This window comes from Synchiropus splendidus, chromosome 7 (genome assembly GCF_027744825.2).
Source record: "Synchiropus splendidus isolate RoL2022-P1 chromosome 7, RoL_Sspl_1.0, whole genome shotgun sequence".
Taxonomy (NCBI): Eukaryota; Metazoa; Chordata; class Actinopteri; order Syngnathiformes; family Callionymidae; genus Synchiropus; species Synchiropus splendidus.
Window position 1 is genome coordinate 6,127,997 of NC_071340.1, and position 16,220 is coordinate 6,144,216.

A 16,220-nucleotide genomic window follows, 5' to 3' on the forward strand; every position below is an offset into this window, starting at 1 on the left:
TGCCTTTACTCCTCCCTCATTGAGGATTTTTTGCTTGTAGGCAGCATCATAACATGAGGACAAACCTTGCAGAAACATCAAAATGGTGACTGTAGAAACAAAGACACATGCAAAACAATAGTGGTAATACATACATACCAACATACATCATCTATGGCAATCAAGAGGAGGGTCGCGGTGGTAGCTGTGCCAATCTCAGCATCAATGGCCAATAGGCAAGGCACACCCTGGAAAAGTCGCCAGTTCATCACAGGGCCAACACACGTATAGACAAACAACCATTCAAAAACAAACATTCAATAAGCAAAAGAGAGATTTTTTCCATGTAATAAAGCATTTATTGCAGGCAAAGAATTATGTGTCATATGTACAAGCTATAAAACAACTTCCTATTCACGGCTCTGAGTTACAGAAACAGTCCTCCAGTCAGAAGCTGAATACCTGAAATAAACCTCTTGCACTGTATATAAACTGTAAAAAGAAGAATCTCAGGTGGATATTGCAGAACAGTTTGCCCTCTTGTTAAGCACAGAAACATCACAGCAGAAACATTCACAGCAAATGTTTAAGTTCCGTTCTACGCAGAAGGTTAAAAATGAACCTAAAAAAAGCCTCCCCCAACTAAAGAAACACTCTGACTACAGACGAGCTACTTTATTTAAACCCTACTCAACCAAAAAGTGTCATTTGTGCAACTAGGAACAGATCAGAGGTCATTTGGGAATCACAGAGCTCCTCTTCTGTTGGACTCTGGTAATCATTGCTTTCGTTTCCGCTCTGCTTCTAAACAAAAGCTCTCAAAAGCTTCTTCGATCTCTGGATCCATGTCATCCTCCACATCGTACCTGAAAGCAGCACGCGCAAGTATCTGAGGTGATACATGAAATATGAGGAAGATACAAAAGCACACACCACACACTGCTGACTTTACACATTCTTTGAATTCGGCCCAAACCTTAGTCACTTAACCATAGCTGACAGCAAGTACAACCGGTAAATCTGTTGTGTTAGAGCAGGGGTGGCCAACCAGTCAGAGGCTAAGAGCCACACTGTTTCACTGTGTTGCTGAAAAGAGCCACATCCTACAAATATGTAAGGCAGTAAGGCTCGCCTGAACATCTAGTCACATGTCTTAGCAGCAGTATAGTGGTTAATGCATATCCCTGTGTGTCACAAGGTTGCTGGTTTGCGTCCAGCGCGTGTCTCTTGCGCATGTATTCTTCTAATTCAAACCTTTTACCATGATCATCCTGGAAATATCAAGCCGTGTAGATAGAAATGTGTGCGCCATTTATTTTACTTATGTATTTTCTTACGTGGCTCATGCCACCAATAACGTCGCCCCCGGTCTGTGTGTGTGAGCGACGCTGCAGACTGGAGAGTCTCATCATCACTCCACTGAATTAAACAGACTTCACGACGATCAACAATGAATGATAGGTGAAACACATGCCATACATTTAGTTTAGGGAATGACAAAGTGAAACGTGGAACAATGTAATGTAAATTGTGTTGATCGTGGATCGGTCTTCGGACTGCAACTCACATTGGCGACTCATATCTCACATTGCGTCCTAATTCCTCTATAAACAACCATCTCAATAGCAACTTCACCAAAATTCCAGCTAGTTCTGCGGCTCATTTGGTGAAGAACCGCGAGAAACTGGGGGAAGAGCCACACGCGGCTCATCAGCCGCGGGTTGGCCAGGCCTGTGTTAGAGGCATGGGGTACCAACTCAGTGGTTTTGTCTTTCTCCTTGTGACAACAAAAGATACTGGAGTGTCTTTAGTTGTTGTGTCCCAGACATTGTGCATTGCTCCATGAGTTTGCTAACCAAAAGGGCTGTTGGTGAGTTTGTGTAGCTTCCATTTTTTCATAGACAGGTGAGCGTCAATGTTGGAACCATCCATCTCGGGCTTGGTGCCGAACTTCAAGTTCTTTAATGCGCAGCGCCTTCAGACGTGTAGTTTCACTTTCACTAGTGTTTACCATCAAGCTCGAGTCAGATTACTTCACATACTGTACATGAAGATTACATCTGACATTTGACACGAACTTTCAAAATATTCAATGTCATTCACTTGAGTAAAACATGTATTTAGCAAATCTACAAGGACAAAATATTGACACTACAACATATCTCTAGTGGAAAAAAAACAATGTTCAGGAACCAGTATCTAAGTGAAGTGAAGTTGCACTATCCAGCGTTACTTTTGCATGTGGTGTCATGACTGAACGTCAACATCAATGTGGGTAGAAATTCTGACCATACGTGTGTTGTAAACACTGTTGACATACAAGGATCCACTGGTGTCTGTCTACCTTCTGTCATGTCTATGCTGGTTATTTTTTTTTTTTTAAAAACATGCTATAATCTGCGGGTTCTTCCATCAGTGGTGTGTTTAATGGGTTTACTTCCTGCATGAAGATCGTCACTCATTGCATTGTTACTGTAGAGTTTTGACATCGTTTTTATACCATCAGTACCAGTCATGTGTTGACGAGGCTACTGTACTAAGTACTTACAATGATCCAGCTCCATTTTCAGATGGGGTCTCGTCAAAGTACCCTTGTCTGTCCAGGAGTTCCTGATACTTCTCGGCATATTCTGGACACACCACACATTCGTTCACAATAAGGTTCGACTGTTCATTTACTCGTCACTCATCACCTGGATCAGCTGCAGTAAATGGAGTGCCGTCCTCAGTATAGAATGTGGGTTCGTTCTAGAGGGCCACGAAGATGGACGTCAAACATAAAACATTTCAAACAGGATCGATCAAACGGGCGAACTCACCATGAAGTAATTTGGGTCATTGTCTGGCGTCGCTTTGCTGGCTGCAGAGGAGCTGACACGGCCCCAGTTACTGGATCTCAACTCCACAACTTTCAGAAGCATTTGTTTCACGTCCCTGATGAGATATCAGGAAACCAATAAACTGGACATCATGTGCTGGGCACTTCCTGAGGTTTGTTATGTAGTCTCCATTTTTGGTTTGAAACAGGTGAGTACAAGTGACTACAATATAATACAAATATGCCAATACATCCCAGGGAATATATCAAGCGAGTGTACAAACCTGCTGCAGTCGGCATCCAGAAGGAGTGTCTTTATTCTCTGGATCAGGCCGTCCATGTGAGCTTCTCCCTTCTCTCTCCAGTCGTCCTCCAGGACAGAACCTGTCAGCTTCAGATGGAGAAATGGTCAGGACTGAATCCTTGCCACACACGACAAACTTTGACAGCTTGCATCAAGACTACATTACAGAAACCTGTAAATGCTGTAAGCAGATCAGGAATGGTGAATCCATGGTTCACTTAAAAAAATGCAACCCAAGTTCTGATTTGCAGCTCCAGTTGTTTGTTTTCTGGAAGTATTAATCAACAGGCACAGTTAACTACAAATGTATGAATGAAATCTTATTAATTATTCTAGATTTGATCAGAGTTGCGCTGGGGTCAAACATTCTAAATCAATGAAATGACACCCACCTTTGAAAATTGATAAGAGCGATGAGAACACTGAGCTAGTGACAAGTCTAATGACACATAGGGCCAGATACCACTTTTTTGTCGATCGAGTCCTAGTACCAACAATTGAGTACTTGCCGATCTGGAGCAGTACCGATACAAGTAACTAATAAGACACAAAGTGTTTTCTTGTGACTTTCCCCGGTGGACTTCCTGTCTGAACGATTCTCGGTGGTGCGGAGCTCTGTAAATCACAGAACTGTCTCTGAATTGTGCACGGAGGTCTGCCACCATGCCACACATTGAGGAGTAGATTTATTACAGTATCGACCAGGTGCTGTTTTCAGTATTTGAAGAGTATGTGTGCAGCAAAATAGGCCAGTACTGCAGCAAGTACCAACACTGGTATTGGTGTGAGGACATCCCTTTTTATGACACATGTGGAATGAGAGTGCCCATACAAATGTAATTACTAATACTATCTATTATGTTTAAGCCTTCATATCTGTTGTCAGCCGGAAATGCACATACAATATATTCACTATTAATTGCCATACACCTAAATTTCTCTATGAATTTCTTTGTTATAAAGTCATGAAGGCCCTCGTCCCCAGTTGTAATTGAGTCACTAAGTTGCACACAGTGTAACAAATTCATACTAATTTATACAAATTCCATAAACAATTTCAGCGGTAGGTCAAAATGTGCGTATACACTGAGCCAATTGGGAGGGAGGGATGATACATGCAGTGGAGTGCCACTGAGGAGAGGGATGAACCAGAGAGAGGATTGTTGCAGTGCAGGTTTCAGAGACCACACGCTTTTCAGGTGGAGAAATTAAGTGAAAGTGTAGCCTGTGAAAGAAGCCTATGCCTTGTTCGTTTTAGCCTGATCCACACAGACTCACCGTTCCATGAGCAGCCGTCATAGAATACGGTGGCCTCATGTGGACATTATTAAGTCTCACAATAAATATTGGTAAAAGTTGGTTTAAACGTCTTTGACATCCAGCACCTTCATAATTGCAAAAGTTAGTTTACTTATTGTATTCAGAGATTCTAGATATATATTTTGAATATATGACATTATTACTCAGTTTATGTATGTTCAAATATTTACAGTTATACAGTTACAGTTCAAAGACAATCGAAAGGCTTTTACTTCTACCTTTTTTATTTTTAAATTTCACATATTTTCCATACCTTAATGGGAATTATGCAAATTGTTACATTCCCATTAATATTATACTACACACTATTTCAGCAGTCACCACAGCCGACATCAAGCGATCGCTCACAGTGATCCAAAGGACAACTCAGAGTGCTTGTGTGTTTGCTCAGACACATGAAAAAATAGAGGGAACATTGCACTAAGGTATCATTTACCCATCACTACCTTGAGCACTTTTACTGCACAGATGAGGTTTGTGTCAGTAGGATTGGACAGAAGAACGTCCAGCAGATCCTTCAAACCACTGAGAAGAACTGCGGCTCGATTCGGAGGTCCTTTTTGACTCTTCACCTACAAACCAAGACCAAACATTAACACAGTCACAAATGAAGGCCATGGGCATTGTAAAACCAATACAGTGAACTGACTATAAAACAGATGAAATGAATAACGCATGTAAGAGATGAGAATACAAATATAAGTAATTCGTATCAACGTGTGTCGGCAATAAATACGTTTTCGAAGCTGGATTTAATCAGTATGACTTTTTCCATTATTAAGCAGCGCAACGTAGATGCCACACCACAGCAAGTACTATCAACTGACATTAACGCTCAGTCTAAATCTCCTGGGCTTGTCGCCAGAGGAAAAGCATTCAACTTAAAGATGACAAATATTGTTAAGGCAGGTCATGTTCGTAACACACACTGAAACACAAAAACTGTGGCTTGAAAAAAAAAGAAATAAATAAAAACTGAAATAAGCAGCCAAAAAATATTCAAATGACAGCGCTGCTGCTACAGGTTGCCACTCACCAAGGTGCTTATTTTTTTTCCCAGATTTATAAACTAGATGGCGGCACTGTGCACAAAATAGCTGGTTTGTGAGTCATGACGAAGCACATCTCAAGGAGGTCATCATCACCCAGGTGAGTTATCCAAAACAGGTGAGTTATCCAACACCTGCACACATAGCGAGTCCCAGACCGCTGTGTTGCGCTCCTGTTCCCTAGCAGCGGCGTACATATAGTTTCTGTCATCGAGTGTCGAGCCGCCTGAAAAGCTCACCCGCTGCGGAGAGCCTCACCAGATGAGGTACAACTCTCCAGGCGTGAGTCTGCGGTCAGCGGCCAAAACCCGACTTGCTTTCGTTCACATCAGACTTTTGAATCTAATGCATTTATCTCGGGACTGAGCACCTAAAAGTCCCCAAAAGAGAATCAGAATCAAATTAGAATCAGAATCAAATTTATTGCCATGGTCAGTGGGGAGCCCACTAACTAGGAAAGTGTTTTGGAATAACGTGCAGTCAAAAAGTAAATAAATAATAATAAATAAATAAATAAATAAATAAATAAATAAAATAAAATAAAATAAAATAAAATAAAATAAAATAACAACAAGGCTGTTCACGAATTCAACAGACTGACGGCAGAGGGGAAGAAGCTGTTCCTGTGGAGGTTCTGGTCTGGATGGACCGTAGCCTCCTGCCAGAGGGAAGAGGAACAAACAGTCCATGTCCAGGGTGAGAAGGGTCAATAATTAGAATTATTGGACTATTGTGGATTTCAAAAAAGAAGATGTCGACCAAAGGACTGAGACTGTGCAGTCACGACCGTGCCTCACTGATATTGCCACAACCCGAGGTCACTGTCAATAATAATTCTAATCAATACATGTCAGATTTCTCAACTCGAAAAATGTCATGCAACCAGGCTACAGTTATTCATGTCAGACACTGTCTTAAGACCAATCAAATCACATAAATAACATGAACTAGGGGCAATTTGGACTAAACAAAACAATCCTGATTCTTTTTTCCCTGTGAGTCGATCAATGGGTAAAGCTACATAAGACTAAACACATTGACCCACTGCGCCGTCAAAGTGTCCATATAAGTTGGAAGCTCTGTGCTTACTGCTGCTGACACGGTTGCATGGTGTGTCATGCTTATCAAGGTGTTCTAATGTATGTTTATTCAGTGCATCGAGCAGCGGAGCCTGTTGCTGCGGGGCACAGGCACAAATCCGACTTCGTACTTTGCAGGCATTAACAATTTCCATTATTTTCTATGTACTTTACTAATTTGTTTGAGATCCACTTGCGACAATCCCTAATTCTTTCTAAATATCAGTACTCAAGCAAACTGGTGAGAACATTTTCGTTTGTTTGTGTTAATGTCGATATATACACTGTAAAGAAAAATAAATCACAATATCAGATTTTTTTTTACATCATGCAGTCCCCCTCTGAAGCGAAAAAGTAATTCAACCCCAATTTTAATTACATGTGTTTTTTTGCGATATGTTAAAGCCGACGGTGGCCCAAACTTCTTTTCTAGATACATACCATCAAACTCTCAAGTTTGCTATTCTCTGAAGACTTCACATTCATGTCAGAAATCTTACTTTCTGTGCAACATGTTCCAAAGTATGAAAATATATAGGCTGTAAATTATACTAACTAGACATGAGCATACACCTGTGAAGCACATGCGGAGGAGCTTTGAGACAAAGTTTGGCAGGTCTGATGGTTTGTACAAGTGGACTGGACAATACTGGTGGAACACGAGGATGATGATGATGAATGATGGTCATGGATGTGGCGACTAAGGACAGGAAGAGGACAGGTGTGACACAGGAGGATCATGATAGGTTCAGGAGCAGGAGCATGTTCTGGTAAACCCTGATATTCAAAGACAATCATTTACCTCAAGGTGAAGGTAGAGTTCCCCTAAAAACAGCACGAAAGAGTGAAACTTCTTCTGAGTCTCTGGTTCTCCTTGTACAGCACTGTGCCGACGTTCATAATCCAATCGACATCTGATGTTTAAATACACAATCAAATTGAGTATCAATGATCGGCTTGATTTCCTGCCACAAGAAGCTTACCTCTGCAGGAGAAGTTGCCGGAAGGTTCCCGCAGGACAACTGAAGGTAAGGTGGTGGGACAAATAGTTGCAGAGCCGAGCCCCTGTGTAGGCAAAGTTTGGAAGCGCTGTGGACTGATAGGAACATAGAACTCATAAGTCAGCAGCACAGTCACACTTGTCATTGTTAATCTAGGTAGTTTGAAACCTGTGTGTAGATCAGCTCCACCAACTCCGTCAGCGACGCCTCTTCAGTGACCAAAGAGTTGAGTGTTTCAGCCATGTACTCCACGTCCATGTCGAAAGTACCCGGTGAAGAGCTGAGCTGGTACATTAAGTTTGTGACCATATCAGCCAATGTGGGGAACTCACTGTAGCTGTCCTCATAGTTCTCGTAGTTCTCGTAATAAATCTGGTCCTCCGTCTAAAACAGATACATCATCTTAGAGCGGAACAAGATAAATTAGGCATTTCCAGATATGATACTAGTATCGGTACTCGCTCCAATACTGGCCTACTTTGCTGTATTCGTACTTGTGAAGTACTCACTCACGACAGCACCCAATACCTACGACAGTGTTGTCTCACTATATTCTGCGGATTATTCAGTGCATTGCATGTTTTTACGGGGCTACTCTCTTAAGTCTCTATCTCTCACAAATGAGGGTGGTTGCAGGCTCTAATGCCAAACTTGCACCTTCTCATCTGACAAATATACACCCCAATGGGCGTCAATGTGGCGGACCTTGCTCCGCTTGTATTCAGCGACAGTTCCATTATTGAGTGTCCTTATGACAGAAAATCAGGCCATGAAACCTCATTTGAAACGCTTGAGCTCAGCTGCGAGAGAAATTACTCAGATACGTGAACGTGTTTAAGAAAAATGCTCAATAATGACATCAGCAGTTTCAGACACTGATTTGGTCGGATGACCTTAGGTAACGCAGGGTTACAATATTGTGAAGCTACTTCCTTAGATTATGGTGCTCCAACTACTGCATATGGTCTCAGAATGAGGGAATACTATATATGTGAACCAGTATGCAGTACCAGGATCTTACATGTTATATCATATGCATAGATTGCCCAGGCTAAACGTGAAATGTTCAAAATGACAATAATGGCAATAGCATCATGCTTGTTCAAGGAACATGTGATGAATTTTTGATTAATATAAATGTTTTACTTTAATTTAAAATAATAAAAATTAATGTCATTGTATTATTAAGTACTTGTATTGGCAGGTACTTAATAATGAATGAATTGTCAGTAAAAAATGGTGTTGGGACATCCCTAAGAGAAATCATTGTGCTTGGATGACAACTAATATTTCTCGGCTTCTTGCCACACATCCTCAGGTGCTAAAACGGTATCCTCACATAAAACTGGTTTAATCCGGCAGGGATGAATTCAGGGGCAGTGGCTGAAAGGTTCGACGAGACGAGCACAGACGGCAGATTGCTGCTGTTGTTGAAGGATGAAGACACATTCACACTTTGTATGGGACAGTATTGTCTTCTCTCTGAAACAAGAAAGAAAATCTTAAAAAAAAATCTGTATCCACACACACACACACACACACACACACACACACACACACACACACACACACACACACACACACACACACACACACACACACATAACTAGTGTTTTTTTTCGCAGCTGGCCAACAGAGTGCGTTGCCATTAAGCAACCACTACACATAACACAGTTTGAACCTTCCACAAGGTGGAGGGCACCTATCACCTTACGAACGAAACTCATCATCTCATAGCAGCACTCGCCCGTGGCTGCAGCGCATTCACCTCTGGACTACAGACTACGCTAGTGGAACCTGCCACTTGAAAGTCACCTTCAGTTTACAAACAGTACATTATCCACCAGCATTAGTACGGCACCGACATCTAATAGAAAAGCACACGTGTCTTCTCAAACACACACGTTATTAAATGGACGCGCGGTTGACGATAATGAAGTTAACAAATGCTATGCAAGCAAGTTTAAATACAATTCTGTTGAAGTTGATGTGCTAAGTTTAGACAGTCAGTCGGTCAGCGTACTGGCAATAGTTGGTACAGCAGCCAACATTGTGACACATGAGTGGGGTTTTTATTTAGACCTTAACCCGGCCATGTGAAATGAAAAACAGGAGGACATATCGACCGACATTCGCTTGCTGGGTGACTGTCACTGTTGTTGTGCCTCCACAACGACAGAGAGAGTTCTTAAGGACCAAAGTTAGCTTTCGGTTTCTGTTAGCAGGAGACGTCCCTGGATACGAATGTGGAAGTGTTAGCTGCTATAGCTTCTCACCAGAGTCTCCGCTATTGTCCATTAACGGAGGGGAAGACTTGGGTTGTCTCAGCGGCTGTCTTTGGATGAAGATTTTGGCATCGGTCTCCCCAACAGCCTCATCGAGACGCTCTCCCCCGGGGTAGTAGCGGGCTCCCACTGCCCCGGGAGCACTGTTGAAGTCGTCGCCCATGTCCTCGTTTGTGTGGCTGTGGCTGCAAAGGGGCGACAACGCCCGCGGGTCTGCGGTTCGACTTCTTTAAGCACTGTCAGCTCAGTTCTAACGCAGGTGTTTATTTTTAGAAGACGCCAGACGTCTCTGCCATCTTTATCTTTCTCGGCCAACACGTAAACACAACTTTCCCGGCCTTGACACACACTTCCTCTCACAACGATCGCGGGTCGGATTCTCTTGTGTCTTGTGTCTACTGCCTCCCGCTGGTGTGGAGGAGGAGCGCAACAAGATGGCAGCAAAAGTGAAGATGATGTGAGAAAATATCAACCATTTTAAGAACTCGCAATAGTATTTGTTTTTATTACGTAACCTTACGGAAAAGACCACAGATAATCCAACATACACATCCACTATACAATTTATGTAATACATTATATCATAATAACTAACTGTTATTATTATTATTACTATTAACTAACTCTTTTTCCAAAGTCGAATGACTTGTTTCTGGACAATTATCATTAACAATGCTGTCAATAATAATTCTAATCAATACATGTCAGATTTCAATGTCAACAGGCCATTTTCAGAGACTGGAAGCGCCGGTCTGAAGCCTCTCTAACCTCTTTCCCACATCAGACGTCAGTATTCCGGGAAAACTCTTGATTTACGTGTAGTCTTAGGTTCCAAAAATGTGTTGATTCAGACAAATAACAAACAATTACCCCATTGTGGGAAGAATAAAGGAATAAAATAAATAGTAACAGCCCATCTGAATCTACTTCTTTTTTTTAATCGACCTGCCTCTTGAGGATTGACCATGGGTTGTCAAGGTCGGGGAGTTACCTGGTTTAGAATGTTTTGTTCCCCTAGTTACATATTTATCACTTTTGCCTGATATGGTGCTCAATAATGTTGGAAAGGCATTGTTCATCACCAAACCATTCTTCAAAATTGCTCTTGGAGGATGTCTTAGTTCCACTCTTTATCATGGCTGTGTTCTTAGGCGACTGAGTGAGAAGAAACCCCACACAAGTATGCTGACAGGATGCTTTACGCTTGGCATGACACAGGTCTGATGGTAGCGCTCACCTTTTCTTCTCAGGACAAGCTTTTTTTTCCAGATGCACCAAACAATTGGAAAGGGGCTTCATCAGAGAACCTTGAACCTTCTGCCGAAAAGCAGTCCCAGATGCTTTTTTCCTGGAGAGAAGTGGCATCTTCGCTGCCCATCTTGACACCAGGCCATCCTCAAACCTGCCTGCTGCCATTCCTGAGCAAGATCTGCACTGGTGCTGCCTGGATCATGCAGCTGAATCAACTTAACAAGTACAGACTGTTAACTACAGTCAGTCGTGAGACACGGCATCATGGCAGAAAGGCGGTGATATGGAATCCTACTTAGTTCGGGGCCCAGTGGGGTCGAGTGCACCTCAACATCATTCTGTTTATTGTACTGAAGAGTAGCTACTGCGCACACACACACACACACACACACACACACACACACACACACACACACACACACACACACACACACACACACACACACACACACACACACACACTAACAGTCACTGTCTGGATCCACTACACTCATACTCAGAGACAATGCTCGCCTCTAGGGCTGCAATGACCAGTCTACAAAGTGGACGAATTGACTACTAAAAAAGTCTCTGATATTTCCATTAGTTGACTAGTCGTGACATCATCATTCTGTGAGCTCAATCCCTATGATGAGGAAAAATCGCGAAGGGTTTTCACACCATGTTTTGAGCATTTTCAAATCAAATATAAACTAAATTACAAATGACACTTCAATCGTGTTGGCGTGTTCATTAACTCGTACACGTCGTATACCGACTATGCGTATGATTTGTAATGCCACATATCTCCCTCTAGAGGGTGCCCAGTCGCTGTGGATTGAAAATGAACTAACACAGGGATCTTTTTGCATTTCCCGCCAGGAGATGCCACTGCAGGTCAATTCCCGTCACTTTAACTTACATTGATCATCACCACTACACAAAGACATCCCTTTCTTATCCTCCTTTATCACATTCACGAACCCCTCGGTTGTCTACCTCTTCTGCCTGGTACCTCCCCTTCATCGTCCACCCTGATATCTGGCTTATGTAACCAAAGATCTATGAATACGTGCGTATCCCCACTAACTGACCTTCGCTATTGGTTAATCCACATTGAGGCACCACCCACTACCTATAACACCTTTGTCTTCCGCTGCGCAGCCTCTTTTGGAACTCAACAGTAGAAAAAAGTATGATGATGTGATAACTTTCGGCCTGAAAGCAGGTTTGGAGTGAAGGGGACCCGATGACCCAAATGATGTACACCTGGGATTGACTGACAAAGGTCACTCACCTGCTTCACAAAGACAAGGCCAGAAGCAACACTGTCTTTAGAGTCAAATCCTCCAGAGAGGACTCTGTCAAAGGTTCAAACATGGAATTACACAGACCCCCCAGAACCAGTTGTAGACTTCATGTCGGAATCAGACTCCTGACAGGCGATCTGATCCGCCAGGCACCAAGCAGGAAGCGACCCGGACCCTGGTGTCCCATCGAAATGGCAACCGCAAATACATTTAGTGCAGCAGCACCTGGAGAATGGAAAGAACACCTGAAAGTGAACAACTAACCAGCATGAGACCCTTAGACTCACACCAGTTCACAAAGGCGTGACACCTAGTGGCGTAAGCCTGTAAGTGGCTGGAGCTCGAGCACTCTGCACTGTTGAAACTGCATCAGACAATCCCAAGCAATTTCAACCTTTCAACAGCCAAACCTTGAGAGCATGTCCCGGCACCGGATGAGCTTGACACACACGTCCAGCTTGGATCAGTGCACCTGCGACGTCCGGGGGTTTAGCACACCTTGAATGTGACACGCTCTCAGTGACACCAGGTGGCTTGTCATATTAGGAGCTGTGACTTTGTGCAGGGAGGGGGCCCTCATGCCCACTGACGGTTGATGTATGCCACTGTTGTGAAGTTGTCTGACCTCACCATCATATGATGTTTCATCAGTGAAGTCGAACCTTCTCCACCGCCTTGAGCTCCAGCAGATTTATATGAGGTGTTGGATTGGACCATATTTCTATTGCTGTCCTTGTCTATGGCGCCTCCCCATCACAGGAAGGATGCATCTGTGAAGACGTGCACATATCGCTGGAATCAGTCCTGATGCATTTCTGCCCCTGGGGTCCTAAAACGCCATGTCCAGGTCAGCTTGAGCCGACAGACTTCTGAGAGGCTCCAAAGCTGTGTCCACCAATTTGGAGGAGGACCTCGGAGCCAACGAATGCCTGAACAGTAGTTGATTGAATTGAAAATGATCGTCCCATACCGCAAATCTCAGATGACATCTGTGACGCGGGAGAATGGGATCATGAAAATACACACCTGTCAGGTCCACCAACGTCATCCTGTCTCCTGGGCTGACACACTGCCTGACTGTCAGCATTGTGAACGGACGTGTTACAATGGATGGGTCTCTCTCTCTTTCTGATCCCTTTGGAACAAGGAACTTAATTGAACAAGGAACCGCCCTGTACTCCTCTGGCTGGACTCTAGAAACTGTCCACTTTTGGAGAATAGAGTTTCTCTCTTGTTCAAAGCAACTCGTTCCCGATGACAGTGGGCCACCATGCTGTACACCCCATATAACATGGGAGGTCGGAGACGGACCTGAAGCGCATAAGCTGCGTGTGACGTTCTGTCGATGGATGGTCTCTCCGCTCCTGTAGCAAGTCCAACATAGACAGACCTAGGTTGGGGGTAACCGGCCCTCCCGCAAATTCCAGATGTGGAGGGCCCTCCTCGAAAGGGCTATTGGTTATTCAAACTCCGAGAGTGACCGACCGTGACATCCGTCAACCACAGGCAGATGATGATGTAAGACTGTGGAGCAGTTGTCACCTGACAGAGTACATCTGGGATCACACCCAGTGCTCCCAGGAGTGTGTGAAACAAATATCCGCCACTGAGTAGATTCATCCAAAGCACTTGACGTAAGCCGGCGAGGTGTTAGTCTAGCTCTTCTGGCCGTCAGCTTGCCTGGGTCTCAAGACTCAGGTGATCTTGATCTTGATCACTTTTCTACATGAGCTGTCCCTCTGCTGTTCTCATTTCTAATCTTCCTCCCAATGAATTTTTCATCATAAAAATGTATTTTACTTAAGATATAAGTAAACTACAAATTGGACAGCAGCAGCCGCAACGACAACAAAAACAACATGAAAAGATAATTAAAATAACTACTTGTAGGACATCTTTTTAGTATTGATACAAACAAAAATATATTTATATTAACCAAAATACCTGTATGTTACAATATTTCTATTGTGAGCGTCAACACCGTTTTGCTTTTCCGTTTACTGGTCACCAACAAACTTTGTTGTTGTTTACAGTTCTCAAACAGCCTTCTGAATTGCGCCATCTGAGTCAGTAAATTGCTGCATACTTTACAAAGAGTCAAATCTCCGTCTTAACTCTGGCCCAGAGCAGCCGTCGCTCTCCTCAGTAGCTGCTCGCTACAAACATGCGCTGCACCAGACGAAGGATTCATTAGTTGTTTGGCCTGCAGCCATTTTCCACTTGTTTCCCAAAGCTGGATCACATTATGCCACGAAGAATTCCTGTGCCAGAAATCTGGAGACCCATTTCGATAAAAGATCTGTGCTGTTGGTAATCCCTCGCCCATGCCAGGAATTTCAACAAGTGCTCAAAGGTTTTTTTTCTACTGTGATTGACATCATTGTTTCAGACAAGCTGAAATGCACCGCAGCTCTCATGTGGACAGTTTCGAAAAACATAATCTATGTTGCTCATGCTTCCTGCTGTGAGGCAATCAACCAGCTCACAACGGTTTTGAGATACAGTGGACTCTTTCCATCGGCGGACATAACATATGACTGAAAATGTGGAAATTAGAGCCCTCCCAGAGTCAGCCCAGCCCTGGATCAATGGAGTCAAACACAGTGCTCGCACAGTTGATGTGCACAGCCTTCATATTCTACTATTGCCTTAAAAAATGCTACTCTTTCACTGTGTTCCACAAAAATATTTGATAAGTGCAGATCTCTTTTGCCCGCAGACACGACCGTCACAGAACATTGCTCAATAACCAGGGCAGACGGTGGAGGAATGTCTGACATGCTTGTGATCCTCAGTCATGGTTATTCCTTAAACTGTCATTACCGGACAATACAGCGCTGCACCTTCACGCCACAGTCCGGGGTAACATGGTAGACTTTCTGTTGGTTCACCCTCCCAGTGTTTCATGACTGGATGTTCCCAGGGAGAGGAAAAGAGGACGTGAGGCCTGTGGCGTTAATGTTCCCCCTACAGTCTTTTCATCTGCCATCAAGGCAGCTGTCATTGATTAGTGTGCTGAACATGAGGGGAAGTGCTTGGTCAGATGCAGGTCACTCTCCGGTTCTCATCTCTGCAACCACTCTCCTGAAGGATGGTGTCACAATAGAGCAGCACATAGTCGACCGGGGTTCACCAGATCCAGTACTTGGGTAAATTGAGGTGAAGAGTTGAATGGAATCGCCATTCAGACTGCATTCAGATTTCAGCACAGTTCTAGATCAGGTTAATTTTCTCATGTCACTCCACTCTCAAGTTACCAGCAAATGGGTTGTTACAATGTCTTGTTGGGTTTTAGGAAGCCCAGGGACAGGTGTAATGATGTGCCACGGCCCACTGGGTATTGTTCTCTCTTACCAGTCCAGCCCCGGGTACACACATTCAAGGCAAAGCTTCTAGGTAGCCAGAGTGACATCAACATTGAAATGTGCGGTCAACATTTCAATGGAAATGTAAGGTAATTGCTATAGATGTTGGTCCATTGGTGACACCTTCTGGTTAGACTGGAATCAAAGATGGTTTGTATTTTTAAATGGAAGTGTGGAAAGGAACGGGTCATGGTCACACCAACATATGATCCCAATTTTGATTGAGATTAACAATCTGTTTTTTCACTGTTTTTTTGTTTTAGGGGGGTGTGGACAGGGGTGGGTGAGGATTTGAGTGCATGCCATGTTTCAGTCCGAGTCTTGTTTAAATCGCACATATCCAAGCTGCTTGCTGCTGGGACATGGAGCGACGCCGTGTTCACCGGTCTCTGGCTGCGGAGTTGCACTTCAGGGAGTGTGACTGACGCCTGGTAGAGCTTCGTGATGGTCTGGCAGCTCAGTGAAGGAGCCGCAGCAAAT

At 43.6% G+C, this 16,220-nt stretch overlaps 1 protein-coding gene across 1 annotated transcript; it reads right to left on the reverse strand.

The window, feature by feature from the left end:
* Window positions 1-9: 9 nt before the first annotated feature.
* On the reverse strand, window positions 10-10,196 carry paip1 (poly(A) binding protein interacting protein 1). The gene is made up of 11 exons (XM_053870544.1): window positions 9,827-10,196; window positions 8,890-9,032; window positions 7,719-7,934; window positions 7,533-7,645; window positions 7,352-7,463; window positions 4,868-4,993; window positions 3,082-3,188; window positions 2,799-2,913; window positions 2,673-2,727; window positions 2,528-2,609; window positions 10-845 (listed from the first exon to the last, which is right to left on the reverse strand). Exons 1-11 carry the CDS (start codon window positions 9,996-9,998, stop codon window positions 758-760), a joined length of 1,329 nt encoding a protein of 442 aa, XP_053726519.1. The 5' UTR covers window positions 9,999-10,196; the 3' UTR covers window positions 10-757.
* Between the last annotated feature and the right edge of the window lie 6,024 nt (window positions 10,197-16,220).

Bases quoted from the DNA above. Each gene is read 5' to 3' on its own strand.
- paip1 (XM_053870544.1), bottom strand. From the start codon at position 9,998: ATGGGCGACGACTTCAACAGTGCTCCCGGGGCAGTGGGAGCCCGCTAC. The intron at 2,914-3,081 runs GTTTGTACACTC...ATATCTCATCAG, and splicing joins CTGGATGCCGACTGCAGCAG to GGACGTGAAACAAATGCTTC. The intron at 2,728-2,798 runs GTGAGTTCGCCC...GTGGCCCTCTAG, and splicing joins ATGACCCAAATTACTTCATG to AACGAACCCACATTCTATAC.